Source organism: Aulonocara sp. 'chitande type north' Nkhata Bay, linkage group LG13, assembly GCF_057382095.1.
Source record: "Aulonocara sp. 'chitande type north' Nkhata Bay isolate Kocher_YH1m ecotype deep benthic linkage group LG13, A_spYH_male_GT1.1, whole genome shotgun sequence".
Lineage (NCBI taxonomy): Eukaryota > Metazoa > Chordata > Actinopteri > Cichliformes > Cichlidae > Aulonocara > Aulonocara sp. 'chitande type north' Nkhata Bay.
The window spans coordinates 21,234,736-21,252,514 of NC_141356.1; the positions used below are offsets into that span (position 1 = coordinate 21,234,736).

General features: G+C 39.2%; 2 protein-coding genes across 3 annotated transcripts in view; both read left to right on the forward strand.

Annotated features, from left to right (window-relative positions):
* The window catches only part of grid1a (glutamate receptor, ionotropic, delta 1a), a 307,772-nt gene that overhangs the window by 185,489 nt on the left and 104,504 nt on the right, over positions 1–17,779 (forward strand). The gene's annotated exons all lie outside the window — the stretch shown is intronic.
* LOC147316024 (uncharacterized) lies at positions 1,394–2,455 on the forward strand. Its single transcript, XM_086258079.1, has one exon. It carries the CDS (start codon positions 1,581–1,583, stop codon positions 2,415–2,417), a length of 837 nt encoding a protein of 278 aa, XP_086114205.1. The 5' UTR covers positions 1,394–1,580; the 3' UTR covers positions 2,418–2,455.

Genomic DNA, 17,779 nt, shown 5'->3' on the forward strand with positions numbered 1-17,779 from the left:
AAATGAGACAGGGATTCTACAGGAGTAAAGATGTTTGGAAGTGAAACGAGTAGTCAGATATTCAGTGTCTGTCTTCATTTCACAAACAGATGCCGTGATGAAATATTGTTTCAGATACGTAAACCACTTTAACTTAGCTAGAAGTTGTTACCTTTACATTGAGCCTGAGCGACTGTTTGCTTAATTTTAGTTTTTATTATCTCATATCCTAAATTGCAAACCTCTAAGTCATTTTTTGCATCAGGATCTAATTTCCTAATAGACTGTATTTATTTTTTCTTCTGTTGTTCTGCACTCAAGTTTTTATTAATTTCCCCTTTTGGGAAATGAGTAGTGAGCAGAGGAAACAAAATATGGAAGAGGTCCCTCATGCATGAAATGAAAGAAAGCGCTTTGCCCTCCTGTAGGAGCTGACATTGACGTATTCTCCAAAGGTAACAGCTCACTCCTGTGACATTGTCACTACCCGATCCATACCGGAAACCCGATCGGTACCCCGCATGCGCAAATCTTACGTCACTTCCTCTCTTTGCCAACATTGCGACATTCAATATATTTGACTGATACGGTTAGCGCCCAGTTAGCTCCTAGCATTTCTCAACAGCTCTGCCTCCTTTTCGACTGCCCGGGACATTTAAACAATGGATAATCCATATACAAAGAAATGCATGCTTTTCTCCTCAACAGAGAGCGTCCCCCGATTGAGCAACAGCGCCGTAAAATAAGAAGAATGGCGCCTAATTATAGAGTTAATAATGCAGACTTTGTAATATCTCACGTGTAGATTCATCAGCCAGATGAAGTGTTTACTGACAATTGACAGTGATAGCGCACATCATCATCACTATTCCAACAATCCTCTCCTCACAGACAAGCATAAACACACTCGACTATCGCTAAATCAGATTTAACACACGTTTGTAATGACGATAATTCAGTTTATAATAGGGTTTATTCGCTCGGTCAGCAGGTGGCGGTATCCTCGTACACTGGGGAGTAAACTGCCATTAAACGAACAGAAGAAGAAGAAAACATCTGCACATGCGCGGTACGGATCGGGTAGACCCGATTTGTACGGTCAGACTTTACACATGCGCAGTAAGGATCGGAGAGTCCTGATCCGTAACTATCTTTTTATTTTTCGTTTCTGTCCACATTGTACTGAAATGCTTCATTATTGCAAACATTTTAAGATATACTTGTTATTCTTAACATCTTAACAGATACTCTGACCCATAACTATCGTAAAACGCTACGACCGGAAGTAGAAACCTTTCGCGCATGCGGGGTACCGATCGGGTTTCCGGTACGGATCGGGTAGTGTCACTACCCGATCTGTACCGGAAACCCGATCGGGTAGTGTCACTACCCGATCTGTACCGGAAAAGGGGGAGAGAAAGATGGCGGAATAAGCGGTTGTACAATCTGCGGGTCTGATTAAGAAACGTGATTTTGATGTCCTGTAAAATACTTTACTGACAAACTGTTACTCCAAAGGAAGTAGAACGCAAGCGAAACCCCCTGGAAGTTACTTTGACAGACCTTCAGGCAGACACAAAGATAAACTTAGAGTGATAAAAATGGCTAACCCCAAGCTAACAGGTAGCCTCTCCGACCATGATTACAACCTTGCTGCTATGCGGGAAGCATGTGAGGATGAAGATATAGAAGAGATGGAACTTCAGAAAGAGATCGGAAGACCCATAGGTGACCACACTCCGTTACCAAGTCCCAATCCCAAAAAAATGAAAAGCAAAATAACTGAGAAGCAGGTGAGCATCGAGAATGTATATGAAGTTTTACTTGGCTTCACAAAGAGATGCGAGGAAAGGTTTGATTCGCTTGAAAAGAAGTTGGAAGCCTTCGAACAACGCATTGAAGTAAATACACAGGCGACCCAAAAAAACAGAGAGGAAATTGACAAGCTGACGACGAAGGTGGAGTCGCTGATGAAGGAAAACAAAGAATTAAAGGAGAGCTGTCGGGAGAGTGCACGTTACCGCAGAAGATGGGACCTCAGAATTTTGGGTCTGACAGAGAAGGACAACGAGAATACACGTGAAACAGTGATCGGCATTCTAACAAGAGTGGTTCCTGTATCAGTGGAAAAACTGCAGCTCATGGTTGATACAGTACACCGACTGGGGAAGAAAGACAATGCAGTGAGCAACAAGGTGCCAAGACCAATCATCATACAGTTCAGCATGAGGACGGCAAGGGATGAAGTATGGAGGAAATCCAAAGAGGCCAGGGTCTGCAAAGAACTGAACATAAAATTTAAAGAAGACTTCTCCAAAGAAGACCGTGAAGCTCGGATCAAGCTGTGGCCCAAGGTGCAGGAAGCTCGAAACAACGGCAAAAGAGCATTCCTAAAGGAGGGTTATGCAATAATAGACGGTGAAAGGATCGATCTGTGAGATGCACTTGAAGAAGTCACTACAAGTTAACCATAAAATGTGGGTATGTGTGTGTGTATATATATGTTTATATATACATATCTGTTAAAAATACACAAATAAAAAATAGGAGAGGGTCAAAAAGCAAAGTCGTAGTTAAATGTGAGCTATACAGAGCTAAATTGCCGCATATAGAAAGGGGTAGTACTGTGATAGGGTCGGAGTACTGTTATGATTACATAGGTAGGACACTAGGCTTATTCCTGCTTCAAGCACTTTTTTTTTCTTCTAGTAAGTGCCAAGGAAGCCGTTACTGTTCTTGTTTTGTATTTTGTTCTTGCGTTTTTTGTTTTTTCTTTATCTTATAGATGGCTGTTCTATTAAGTTCCTTAAATGTTCGAGGCTTAAAAAACAATGTCAAACGTAAGGCCATGTTCTTATTCTGCAAGGAAATTAAGGCAAACATTTTGTTTTTACAAGAAACACATTCTGGTAAGGAAGAGGAAACATTTTGGAAACATCAATGGGGAGATAGTATTCTTTATTCACATGGTACTACTCACTCAGCAGGAGTTATGATCTTATTCAACAAATTTGCAGGGAGAGTTATTGATCATAAAAGCGACGGAATGGGGCATTGGATCATGGTGTTGGTAGAAGTCTGTGAACAGAAAATTATTCTTATTAACATGTATGGATACAATAACAGGTCGCTAAATAGAAATATGATGTCTAACTTAAGTAAATTAATTGCAAAGTGGAGTACTACATATGGTTCTACCCAGGTGATAACTGGAGGCGATTTTAACCTGGCTCCTAACTCATGGCTTGACAGACAACCACAAAGAGGAAATCAACCAGAACACGATAGCATTATTTGTGACTTTTGTACGACAACCAATATGATCGATTATTGGAGGATGACAAACCCAAATACGAAGAAATATACTTGGTTTAGTCCATCAAATAAAAACGTATGTTCAAGATTAGATTATTGGCTTGTCTCCCAAACAGTATCATCATATGTTACGAAATGTGAGACCCAGTCAACCCCACTTACTGATCATTGTCTGATAAGTCTCTTATTATCTCTACGTAAACAACAAAGATCTGACAACATATGGAAATTTAACAATAGTTTATTACAAAACGAAGACTTCTGTAAACAAGTTAAAGAACTTAAATCAGAAATTAACAATATGAGCATGACTAATGTCAGTAAATGGGAATGGTTTAAATATAATGTGAAACAATTAGCTATAGAAACGGGAAAGAAAGTGTCTGCCCTACGCGTATGTGAACAGAAAAATCTAATTGAACAAATTCATTTATTATGTGGTAAACCCTGTATGACTGCGGAAGAGTCAGAACGCTTACAATCCTTACAAAATAAGCTAGATGAGGTGTACTTGATTAAAGCTAAAGGAGCATATGTAAGGTCTAGAGCCAAGTGGATTGAACATGGAGAAAAAAATTCATCTTATTTCTATAGTCTAGAGAAGCGTAGACAAACAAAGAAAAAAATAACTAAATTGAGTAAGGATGGTACTATAATTGAGGAACCAAACAAAATAAGTGAGGAAATTAACATGTTCTATAGTAATCTGTATAAATCAAGAACTGAAAAAGAAAATGCAGATATCTTTTTTGATATGATTAAAGATCAGGTTAAAAAATTGGAAGAGGATGATAAAACATGGTTAGAAGAAGATTTGAAAATATCCGAATTAGATACAGCTCTAAAACAAATGAAAAATGGAAAATCGCCTGGAATTGATGGTTTAACGATTGAATTTTATAAAACCTTTTGGCAAGACATTAAAGATTTGTTATTTAATGGCTTTTTGGATTGTTTAAAAAATGAAGAACTATCCCCAACAATGAAAACAGGATTAATAACCTTATTACCCAAACCAAACAAAGATTTACAAATGCTAGACAATTGGAGACCCATAACACTTTTATGTAACGACTACAAATTATTAGCCTTAGTATATGCAAATAGGCTTAAAAGCGTCTTAACCAAATTGATTGATGAGTGCCAATCAGCGTTTATTAAAGGAAGGCAGATTCATAATAACATAAGATTAATATTAGATATGATTGACTATCGATCCTTTATTAATTCAGAAAGTTTAATACTATTTATTGACTTTTTTAAAGCATTTGATTCAATAGACCATAATTTTTTATTTAGATCTTTAGAACTTTTTGGATTTGGAAACAAATTTTGCAAAGTGATCAAACTGTTCTACAAGCAAATTTATAGTTATGTTTCGCTCAATCCAGGCATAACATCTAGGATAGACATATTCTGTGGAATTCGACAGGGTTGCCCAATTTCTCCAAAATTATTTATTCTTTGCACTCAATTAATGGCTTACCTCATTGTGAACCATTCAGACATCGAAGGAATAAACATTTTTGATATTGAACTGAAAATAAGTCAGTTTGCAGATGACACAGTAATATTTTTAAAGGATAAATCAATACTCGAGAAAGCATTGAATGTCATTTCAATTTTTTCTAAAGCTTCAGGCTTGTGTCTGAACCTAAAGAAGTGTGAACTTTTGCCACTTTATGATTGTTTGGAAAATAGCATGAGGACGATTCCAGTGAAAAATGAAGTTAAGTATCTAGGCATCTATTTAGACAAAGACATCAACACTAGAGAATCAAAAAACCTAAAAGACAAAATTGATGGCATGTCCAAAACACTAAATCATTGGTTGACGAGAGATATTACAATTTTTGGACGCAATCTATTATCCAAATCAGAGGGCGTCTCAAAGATGGTTTATCCAGCATATTCACTATACATTACCCCGAAAAGTATTAAAAAGATTAACTCTATAATCTATCAATTCATTTGGCGCAATAAAACACATTACATTAAAAAATCACAACTTGTCAAAGATTATGCTAAAGGTGGTATAAAGTCAATTGATTTTCAATCAATGGTTGGAGTATTTAAAATAAACTGGATAAAAGCCTTCCTCTTGAAACCTGACTCCATATGGTTCCATATCCCAAAAAACATTTTCAAAAAGGTGGGAGGGTTGGATTTTCTCCTGAAATGTGATTTTGATATATTGAAGTTGCCTGTGAAACTGTCAGAATATCATAAGCAGGTCTTGTCTTATTGGAAGATGGTGTTTGCCCATAACTTTTCACCACATTGCTCCACCTTGTGGAATAACAGAACAATTACAATTAATAAGAAGTCATTGTTTATTAAAGAGTGGTTTGAAAAAAACATAATCTTTATAACAGACTTACTTGATGAAAGGGGTCAGTTTCTCTCAGTGGGTGTTTTTAATGCGAAGTTTAACATTCAGTGTTCCCTTAGAGAATATGACAAGGTTTGTAAGGCAATCCCCTTACCTCTGTTGAGTTTGATTCAAGGTTATTTGTATTACTCTAAGGCACAAATTAGTCTACCTTCTTTACATCTAAACCAGATTCCTTTGACGGATAAAAACTGTAATAATAAAACCATGAACAAGATATTTAAAAACAAATTATTTCACGACTTTAACAGTAACACAAAACTAAAAGGGAGTAATGTTAAAATAACGAACAAATATACGCACTTTTTAAAATGGCCTATCCCCCCCAAAGTCAAAGAAATGCAATTTAAAATAATTAATGGATATTACCCAGCAGCTGAAATGCTTAAAAAAAGGTTTGGGTTTGAGGTAGAGCCATGTGGATTTTGTTCACAAAATGCGGAAAGTATTGATCATTTGTTTTTTTCCTGCTCAGTAACAACTGACTTTTGGCAAGATCTAGTAGACTGGTCGAGTATAAGAATAGAGGGGATGACCCCACTGACTCTAACACAAGTTTTATATAATAATGGTGATCCATCTAAGGAACTGTCCATGCTACACAAGGTGGTGATAATTATGGGCAAATACCACATACACAAATGTAAATGGCAAAGTAAAAGACCTTCCCTAACTGCATTGAAAATTGAATTAAAATCTTTTTTGTCATCTTTAGAATTACTGAGGGATTCATGTAAAAGAGGCTGCTTTGATATGCGACAATGGGACTCAATCTCTATCCTTTTAATGATTGTGTTTTTTGGTGTACTAAGTAAGCCACATGTATGTTAAAGTGTTCGCAGAAAGGAAACTGTTATATGTCATAAAAATGGCCTTCATATATTTATGTATATGTATATATGTGGTTTTTTTTGTTTTGTTTTGTTTTGGGTTTTTTTTTTGTTTGTTTTGGTTTTTTTCGTTTGATTTCTTATTCAACCTTTTCAAGATGTTGTTGCACAAATGTTGTCTCCCAACGAGAGATTGTAATATGTGCATAAATTTAATTAAAGTATTTAAAAAAAAAAAAAAAAAAAAGATCTGTACCGGAAACCCGATCGGGTAGTGTCACTACCCGATCTGTACCGGAAACCCGATCGGTAACCCGCATGCGCGAAAGGTTTCTACTTCCGGTCGTAGCGTTTTACGATAGTTATGGGTCAGAGTATCTGTTAAGATGTTAAGAATAACAAGTATATCTTAAAATGTTTGCAATAATGAAGCATTTCAGTACAATGTGGACAAAAACGAAAAATAAAAAGATAGTCACGGATCAGGACTCTCCGATCCTTACTGCGCATGTGTAAAGTCTGACCGTACAAATCGGGTCTACCCGATCCGTACCGCGCATGTGCAGATGTTTTTTTTTCTTCTTCTGTTCGTTTAATGGCAGTTTACTCCCCAGTGTACGAGGATACCGCCACCTGCTGACCGAGCGAATAAACCCTATTGTAAACTGAATTCGCGTCATTACAAACGTGTGTTAAATTTGATTTAGCGATAGTCGAGTGTGTTTATGCTTGTCTGTGAGGAGAGGATTGTTGGAATAGTGATGATGATGTGCGCTATCACTGTCAATTGTCAGTAAACACTTCATCTGGCTGATGAATCTACACGTGAGATATTACAAAGTCTGCATTATTAACTCTGTAATTAGGCGCCATTCTTCTTATTTTACGGCGCTGTTGCTCAATCGGGGGACGCTCTCTGTTGAGGAGAAAAGCATGCATTTCTTTGTATACGGATTATCCATTGTTTAAATGTCCCGGGCAGTCGAAAAGGAGGCAGAGCTGTTGAGAAATGCTAGGAGCTAACTGGGCGCTAACCGTATCAGTCAAATATATTGAATGTCGCAATGTTGGCAAAGAGAGGAAGTGACGTAAGATTTGCGCATGCGGGGTACCGATCGGGTTTCCGGTACGGATCGGGTAGTGACAATGTCACAGGAGTGAGCTGTTACCTTTGGAGAATACGTCAATGTCAGCTCCTACAGGAGGGCAAAGCGCTTTCTTTCATTTCATGCATGAGGGACCTCTTCCATATTTTGTTTCCTCTGCTCACTACTCATTTCCCAAAAGGGGAAATTAATAAAAACTTGAGTGCAGAACAACAGAAGAAAAAATAAATACAGTCTATTAGGAAATTAGATCCTGATGCAAAAAATGACTTAGAGGTTTGCAATTTAGGATATGAGATAATAAAAACTAAAATTAAGCAAACAGTCGCTCAGGCTCAATGTAAAGGTAACAACTTCTAGCTAAGTTAAAGTGGTTTACGTATCTGAAACAATATTTCATCACGGCATCTGTTTGTGAAATGAAGACAGACACTGAATATCTGACTACTCGTTTCACTTCCAAACATCTTTACTCCTGTAGAATCCCTGTCTCATTTGTTTTACGTTTGTTTGGTAAATTAAGATAAGAGATAAGATAAGATAGAACTTTATTAATCCCTCGGGTGGGTTCCTCTGGGAAATTCGACAAATTAGGTGGAGAGCTCAGTCCCTTCCAGTAAGACTAGACTGAAAAGAAAAAAATAAATAAAAGTACTAAAATAAATTAAATTGTTTGAGTGGGGATACAGTATATTACACTGTGAATCCATTACGGAGAAAATGCCAGCGCATTTTAGTCATCACACTTGAAAATTGAATTAACTTTGCTACTGAGGTGCTACTTTTCATGCAAATGAAATGACATACCATATAGAAAACTTTGGATATGCCTACACACCCATACATATGCATGCACAAAAAGATATTTTGGCACATATGTCTCCTGTAGTTGATTTTAATGAACTTCATATGAAAGGTTTTTGGAGGCACGATGGAAAGTGTGTCACCTTGGCATTTATCTACAGATGCTTATTCTGAACTTTAAGATTATGCAGCATGTTGGCTGTTTTTTTCTTTTTCTTTTTTTTTCACTGGGAAGAAGTGTGGTGCCTTAATGGACTTGATAATGGGGATCTGTCTTGTGACAGCCATTACCGCCTGAGTTTAATGCGCACTCTCGAGGTAGTATGTTGACATTTTCAGCTTGGCACAAGCAAAGGCTTGGCTTGTCACGCATGCCGCTCCTATGTGCCCAGCCTTTCAAGGATAATGAGCTAATTTGTTTTTCAACAGGGCAGTGCTAACGTTAAGAAGAGAGCAGACTTTCAGGGGAAAGTCAGTTCCTTTTCAGAAAGAAAGAAAGAACTGACTCCTCAATGTGACAGAGAATTGCTTTGAATTGTATGTGCTCATTCTTCCAGCAATTTTGTGCACAGTTACTTTATTAGGCTTTAGGTCTTGATGTGGTCCTTGAAACTGCAGGCTCATTATTTAGTTCAACAAGGTAATGCAAGATGAGAGTAAAAGTGTGAAAACCTTTTGCTTGTAAAAGCAACATCTTTGTAAGAAACCGAGAAAGCAAAACTACACATTGTGTAACTATTCATAGAATACACGTGCATTGGTTGGAATATTTTCAAACTTTAAATATAATCTAGTGATTAGCAAGTTAAAGACAGAAATCCTTAATTACACTGGTGAAATAAATTAAGTAGGAAATGAATAATAGATAAGCTGCTGACTGTTGCTATAATTATTTTTCGTGCAACCATTGCATGTCTGTCAGACCATCTCTCCCTTCTGCTACACCCAATATACACACAAAAGATCAAGAGCACTGGGATTACAACCAAAACCGTGAGAACATGGCCGCAGGACGCTATTCCGATTCTTCAGGACTGTTTCCACTGCACAGACTGGGATGTATTCAAGGTGCAGGACACTGACAATCGTGTCGCATTGGACAGTTACACCTCCACTGTCTTGGACTACATCTGTTTCTGTGTGGACAATGTAACAACTTGGAAACGATTCCGTGTGTTCCCTAATAATCCACCCTGGATGACACACGGAGTTCAACAACTTATTCGAACAAGGAACAACGCTTTCAAATCCGGGGACCAGGAGGCATACAGTGCTGCCAGGGCCAACCTGAGAAGAGGCATCAAGACTGCCAAGCAGCAGCACAGGAGGCGTATCGAGGCCAGGTTTGAGAACAACACAAACCCAAGGCAGGTCTGGGAGGGCATCAGGGCTATCACGGACTACAAAAGAAGAACACCATCACCCTCAGCCGACAGTTCTACTCTGGCTGAGGATCTAAATCTCTTTTATGCCCGTTTTGACAGGGAGAACACCGACCCTGTCCTGTCCCCTCTCCCCTCAACCGACCCTGCTCCGGTCCTGAGCACTCATGAGCTGAGGCGTGTGTTCCGGAGCATTAACACCAGGAAGGCGGCCGGGCCGGATGGAGTGCTGGGCCGGGTGCTAAAAGACTGTGCTGCGGACCTGGCGGACGTCTTCACCTCTATATATAACACCTCGTTGTCCTGTTCACTGGTACCATCCTGTTTCAAAGCAGCAACCATCGTTCCCATCCCAAAACAGTCAAATGTCACATGTCTGAACGATTTCAGACCTGTGGCACTCACCCCCATTCCCGCCAAATGCCTGGAGAGACTGGTCATTAAACACATCAGAGCTGCTTTTCCACCATCCCTGGACTCGCACCAGTTTGCATACAGGGAGAACCGGTCAACCGAGGATGCGATCGCCACAGTGCTGCACACATTACTGAAGCACTTGGAACACAGGAACACCTATGCACGGCTCCTCTTTGTAGACTACAGCTCGGCTTTTAATACCATCCGGCCATACAAACTCCGTCCCAAACTCCACCAACTGGGACTTAACTCCTCTCTGTGCAACTGCATTGTGGACTTCCTCACTAACCGTAGACAGAGTGTCAGAGTGGGTAAGAACACCTCTTCCACCCTTGTGGTCAACACCGGTGCCCCTCAGGGGTGTGTTCTGAGCCCTCTGCTATACACTCTCTTCACCCATGACTGTATTTCCTCCTGCGCGTCCAATCTCATTGTTAAGTTTGCAGATGACACTACAGTGCTCGGACTTATATCCAACAATGATGAGACAAACTATAGGACAGAGGTGCAACAACTAGAGTCATGGTGCCACGACAATAACTTGGTCTTAAACACCAAAAAGACCAAGGAGATCATTGTAGATTTCCGGAAGAGGGGTCATAACAACCATCTGCCTCTCTTCATTGGCAGTGAGGCGGTGGAGAGGGTGAGCAGTTTTAAATTCTTGGGGGTAACTGTGACCGAGGACCTGTCCTGGGGCAACCATATCACCTCAGTTGTACGGAAGGCCCAACAGCGCCTCTACTACCTGAGGAGACTGCGGAGCGCACACATTCCCAGATCTCTGATGTTGAACTTCTACAACTGTGCCATCAGCAGCGTTCTGACGTATGGATTTCTAGTGTGGTTCCCCAGCTGCACCAAGGCCGATCAGCAAGCACTCCAGCGGGTGGTGAAAGAAGCTGGCAGAATTATTGGAACAAGTCTGCCAGAGATCAGTAATATCTTCCCCACTCGCTGTCTGAGGAGGGTGCACAGTATCCTGCGGGACCAACATCACCCTGCGCGCCACCTTTTCCATCTGCTGCCCTCAGGGAGAAGGTACAGGTCTATACAGGCCAGAACATCCAGACTGGCCAACAGCCTGTATCCACAGGCTGTGAGGCTCCTGAACTCTCTGCCCCCCTCTCACGGACAATAACCATATCCAACTTCTTAATAGCAATGAACTGGTCTGCATTGGTGCATCATATCTTTATTCTCTTCCCCCTCCTGCCCCCCCCCCCCTTTCTTAAATAGATAACTATCATATCTGATATCATATCTCACAGTACAATAATATTGAATGGGTTGCATTGTTGTATTTTGTCATGTTTCTCAGGTCTTTGTCTGAATTTCTACGAACATTATTGCTAAGGATTGTCTTATTGCATTGGAGTCACACTGGGTTAAATATGTACACTTGGGTTTTAAGGGGTATTTATTATTTTCTTCTTTTTTTTTGGGTTGTATGGAAGCCCCAAATGCAATTTCATTGTTCTTGACAATGACAATAAATAAATAAATACTAAATTCAAGATAATAAGCGAAGCTTATTGGAACTTAGGAGATTCCGGTGTTCAGAATTAAAAACACTTGTGACAACAAGGAGTGAATATAGATTATTGTTCCTTCAAGGAGAGAAAAACGTTACATCTTCTGCATTAACAAGTCATTCAAATTACTTATGGAAGTCAACCTCCCTTTTTTTTTTTTTCCACCTGCTGCTGGCTGAACTCCAGGGATTCTCGCAAGGATTTAAATTCCCGGTGAAGAATCTCCACCACGGACAGCCTTGCATCGAAACTGGACAAACGTTGGTCGATCGACTCCAGTATGTCAGCAATATTTTTGCCGGCTGGCGATGTTGTGCCGGGGGAATCTGCCGGGCGACATCTTTTCGACGACGGCGTCTCAGATTTGGCCGGGGAAGATGCACTCTGGGCCTTCTTCATTACGAGATCCTGGAAGCACTGATCAATGTAATCTTGGAGAGCCTCTAAACTCTCCCCATTGTTCTCCAGGGTGTTGGAGATGAGTTAGACAAATGTTGTTAGTTATGTTGTTAGTCATAAGACAATTGATAAGTGTATTTGGCAATACTGAAGCTTAAAGGAATTTGTTCAATTCTAAACTACCATTTGCTTTAATTTCCCCAAAAATCTCCGGCGTCTGACGTCAGTTACAACATGAGTCGCTTACCCTGTCCGTCACTTCCGTCACTTACCGCACCCCCATCTCCTTAAAAATATTGCTTAAAATGGAGAATGGCTTAATGAGATATTCTATTTGCCATAGTTACTACATTACGTTACTGTTCAAAGGTCTTAAGTCACACATTGTTTCTTTGCATATTACTAGCAAAATAGGAAATCAGTGCATCGATAATTCAAGGTACAGTACTTAAGGCAAAAACAGAGTTTGTACAGTCTCATCAAGTTTTAAAATCAGTTCATCTTTATTCTTCAGCATGGCCTGAACTCTCTTATACAAGGTTTCTTCAGATTTCTTAGTCTTCAGAAGTATCTCTCTAGGATTCTTGAAGGACCTTCCAAAGCTCTTCTTTGGATGCTGCTTGCCTTTTGTTCCAATCTCTATCAAAATTGTCCCATACTGCTCTAGTACTCTTAAGGTCCAGACTCGACTCTAACAGCGATTTCTCACTGTTTTCTTGGTTAAGAATGGATTCTTGACAGCCACCCTTCTATTTAGGCCATTTCTCATGAGATTTTGGTAAACGGTAGCTACAAAGGACCAAATGTATCTCTCAGGGCTTCCAACTACTGCTGCTGTAGATGTTTTTAAGGCTGCAACTTCTGTTGTCCTCCTTCTTGTTTACTTTTCTATTTTTTAAGCACATATTTCACACCATACTAAGATGTGCCAAGTTTTCAGCTAATAGCTCTTTGGCCAGGATACTAATTTATGCTGGTCAAGCTGTGTTAACTTTGGTATGTTTATTTAACTAAGTGTTTAGGTGACTTACTAAAAAAGGAAAACATTCTTCTGAAAATGGCTGGGTACAAGAACTGGATGGAAAATGAGTGCAAAACCAGAAACTGTGCACAAAAATGTTCTCAAAGAACTTTAGAAAGCCAGGAGAACCATTGCTCAGTACCACATTAAATTAAAAGTTTGGTTCTATCGAAGCAAAGTATAAAGAAACTTAAAAAACTCAACTCATTCCCTGTTTTTTTTTTTCTTGTCTTCTTTTTTCAAGCAACAAAATAACTGAAACTACTGGGTTTAAACTGACAGGATCCATCTTCACAGAACTGATCAAACTTGTGCCAGAGAGATAAGATAGCCGAGAAAGATTAATGCATGACATATTCATTACTTTTGCACATCACACTCCTCTTATTAAGTGTGTTCAGATAAACACCAGAGCGTATTAAAATAACATCCCATGTAATTAGCCGACCTAATATCCTTAAGCAGAGTGATTTTAATCTGAATAAAAAATTGTGCGCATGTAACAGCTGCTGCTGTTTGTTTACTGTTGTTCACACCATTACCCTCATCTTAAGACCCCGCTTGTGTTAATTGCAATTTCATTAATGATTACTTCTTTAAAAATGACTGCCTATAGTATTTACAGGGTTTGCTATGGTGAAGGGAAGTAATGTTAAAGATCATTTGAACAGATTCAGGATGTAAAATTGACAGGAGCTTTCAAAGTTACATTGTTTTCTATTGGTGCATGACAGAGGTTTGGCTCAAGTCCACAGGTGGTTCACTCTGAGTTCAGCCAGTGTTTCAACCAACCACTCATACCCCAATTGTGGCCCCTTTCAGCCGTATTGATCGACTACATTTTTTTAATTTAGATGTGTCATGTTAAAACACTGAACAATAAATTTGTCACTTCAATTTTTTAGAATAAAAAAAAGAATTTTAATATCCTATACTAATGGCAAAACTTAATTACACAGTTCTTGTGTCTTTTAACTGCCTGACATTTAATTTGTGTATTGCTCAGCTCAGCAGGATGAATCAACATCGTGAGCCCATCAAGTTGATTTAACACGTAGGAAGAAGGCTGTTTCTCCCTCTGACTCAGGTCTTAGATAATGGTGGGAGTGGATTTCAGTGAATTACTTTGCAAAGTAGGTGAACACCTATCTGCCATCAGGCTTGCAGAAGAACACATGTCCAGCTTTGTTCAAGCTGTGGGAACAGGTGGCTGTGATCTTATGTGCCAACATGAGCTTTAGTGGAGATGGTAGGCTAACACACTTCAACACTAGCAATGTGCAAGCCACTGAAAGAGGGAATATAATGTAAATCGGAATAGGAAAAGGTATCGAGGATATTTCTTTACAGTAAAAGAAACCTAAAACTTAAAGTTTTGCTGAGAAAATGTAACATAAATGGTGCAAGAACTAGTTGGATCAGTATTGCACAGCATTGATCTAAGATGCTATTTTTCACAGAAAAAGTACTGAAGGGCAGTGCCCAACAGCATTGAACTTGTGCTAGTAAGTTGTGCCAAAACACTGTGCAGAGTACATGTGGAAACCATGAGCACACATCTTCATCTCTCAAAATGCTTCTGCTCCCTATTCATATGGGATGTTTGGGCTGCGTGCATCCCAGTACAAAAAGCTAATAATGCCAGCAAAGCTAATAATTGAAAGCACCAGGTTTAATACAAAACAGTGTTAACAGCATGCTGTCATTTAAGACTTAAATGGAATCTATTTGGGTTTTCTAGAGTAATCTAAGCTTATTGGAGTCTGCTACAGCAGTTTTGCATAAATCACAAAATAATCCTTAAGGCCTTAGTGCAGCCTTTCAGTTTAACCCGTGTCTAAAAGAAACTGTGTCAGTTCATTTTATGGAATATTTCATCTGATCGGCTTCCCAACACAAATCAAAGATTTGAACAGTAGGTAGGTGGCATTATCTTTTGTTTTAAATCATCATATTAAGATCATTAAAAAATGAACAGCAAGTGTATAGAGTGAGTTTGAAGCTGGAGCTTTACAGTATAAATGGCAACAACAATTGAGAAAATTGTCTTTTATCCCTTTTCAACATTTTGCTGGGATTCATTCCAGACTATAGAGATTCATATCTACCCACAGATGTGCCTAACCACATCTAACTGTAGCAGCACCACTATTGCTACTGAACCATTAGCTGCTGCAGACAGATTAAGTTGACTTATAAAGTGAACTCAGAGTTGCCAAAAGAGCTTAAAAACTTGCATCTGTGAGATGCCATGGGGAACTTAACCCTCTCCGGCTCAAATTAAACTTTTTGTTGCTAATGCACAACCAAGTCCTTCAGTGGTACTTCTGAGTAAAACAAACTCATAAAATATGTATGTGGGGTAATCAGGTTGTTAAATTTTAACTGTTGCAAATCGGCAACGCCTGCCTTGAGAGGGTTAAAGGGGTTGTCCTCTGGAGCCCAGTCCCAGTATAATGCCTAATGCAATCATCTGTTTTGCAGATCGACTTTATTATTAGTTCCTAAAGAGCTGCCAGTTATTTGACCACAGTTGTATTTATGTACGTATTTAAAGTTTGCTCATTTTAATGTAGCTATGTTTTTGTTTTGTTTTTTTTAATCCACTGACTACTACTGTTGCACAGAGAAAGATAGCATCCTTAATTGAACTTATGCTAATTCATTATTTATCTTGCATATTTAAGGTATTGTTTGAGATGCAGATGGGCTTGAACAGACAAGGGCAGGTTGTGATAACCAACGTGCAGGGTGACATTAACAGGGCACACGCGAAGCAAACCCACAGAGATCAGATGAAAAAGAAAAAAGCCAAGAGAGATCTGCAGACAGGGAGAAAGAAAAGGAGACCAGAAAAGTACAAACAGAGAGAGACAAAGAAAGAGATGATATCAGAGCAAATGACACATTACCAAGAGAGCGCGTGAGATGTTTCCTAATTCCACTCAGTCTATCCCTGTGGTGAATGAGTCATGATTATCCTCTGAAAATGCTAGCCAATCTTTCTTGATAACACCATCCAAATCAATCATCACAAAACCCAAACACATGTTTACCACATCAAAACTAGGTTTGCTATTCACCTGATTCAATATTCAGCACGCTGCTGCCAATGAAGCACCTTGTCCCAACAGGCATGGCCGCATGTTAATTCCAAGAAGGCTAATCAGACAAGCATAAAAAGAGAAGAGAAAAAAAGGCAACATGCACGCACACACACACACATGTCATTGCATACATAAAAGACTGTTGTGTGCATTACACTGACCATATTAGCCCTGGAAGCTACAGCGGCTGTGCTGATGGGAGAACAAGTGACAGAGAGTCAAAAGCACTCTGAAAAAAATAAGGGACTTAAGAGATACCAAAGAAACAAAGAGTGGTGGGAATTCATTTAAATGGATTAATATATATGCAGTTCCAGATTGCCGTTTGTGCTCTTGTTCTTACAGACATCAAGTTAATCTTAGAAGTAGAATCACTGTCTTTAATGTTACTGCCTCAGACTCCACACACATGTCTGCTCTGTGAAGTACATCAAAAGCTCACTGCTTCAGGGAAAAGGGTTAAGTCACTGCTGATTGCTCAACAGTTGAAACTGATGCCATAAGACATGGCAGCTAGTTGTATCACATTCTGGTGTTGTTGTTTTTATCATTGTCTGGTGGCATCTGCTTCACTGTCAGAATGGCGAATAATCAATGACTCAGCAGTTTTTGACAAATGTACATTGGGTGTGCCTTCAAGTTTTTTCTATATGTTTGTTTACCTTGTTTACAAAATGTACAGGGAGTGGGTTCCTTTAGGTCAAGCGCTTCTCGCAGCCTGCAGAGTACACTATATTTCTTTTCCTTTCACATCTCCTGGGTACCACCAGCAGCCAAAAAATTTCCCCGAGCATAAATTTAACAAGGCACAGCAGCTATCTTCTTTTGTCAGCTCTGATGTCATAAATAATAAGATCCAGCTGTCAAAAGCATATTTAACATGGAAACCCAGAGGATGAGACATGAAAGTACTAAAGTACACGCTGGGCCTCATTCTAAACACACAAACCATTCAGATTTTCAACAAAATGTAGATTTTGTGATTGATTGCCGCTTCTTCAGTTCAGAACACAAAGAGAGAAAAGGAAACAATAACTCCATTTGCATGCTTTTGGAAAATGCAACAGTGATTGTAACATATAGTCTATAGATTTTGTACACAACAAAGCAACGCACTGTTTCTCTGTGGCATGCAATTAGTGCAACGCGATCGCTGTGGTGGTTTTAATGCACACAGTTTGGAAAAGTGAATGTGCCTCAAACATTGTGCCTGATAGGACTAACAGGAACTAGTGTAGCATGATTTAAAATACTCTAAAAGATGCCAGCTATGTGTCATTGTTTGTACTGCAACACTGCCACTGTCACACTGAATTATTTACAAGTCAGCAAAGGCATTTTAGCCATTAGAAATTCACAAAGTAATGGCAACAATTGGCTTTGCTGAGAAAGTAAAGAGCAATTGACTTCTGAGTTCTTGCTCTAGTAGAAACATTTTTTTTTAAGTATAACTATTAAACGAATAAAAACCAACAAGCGTTTATAGCATGCA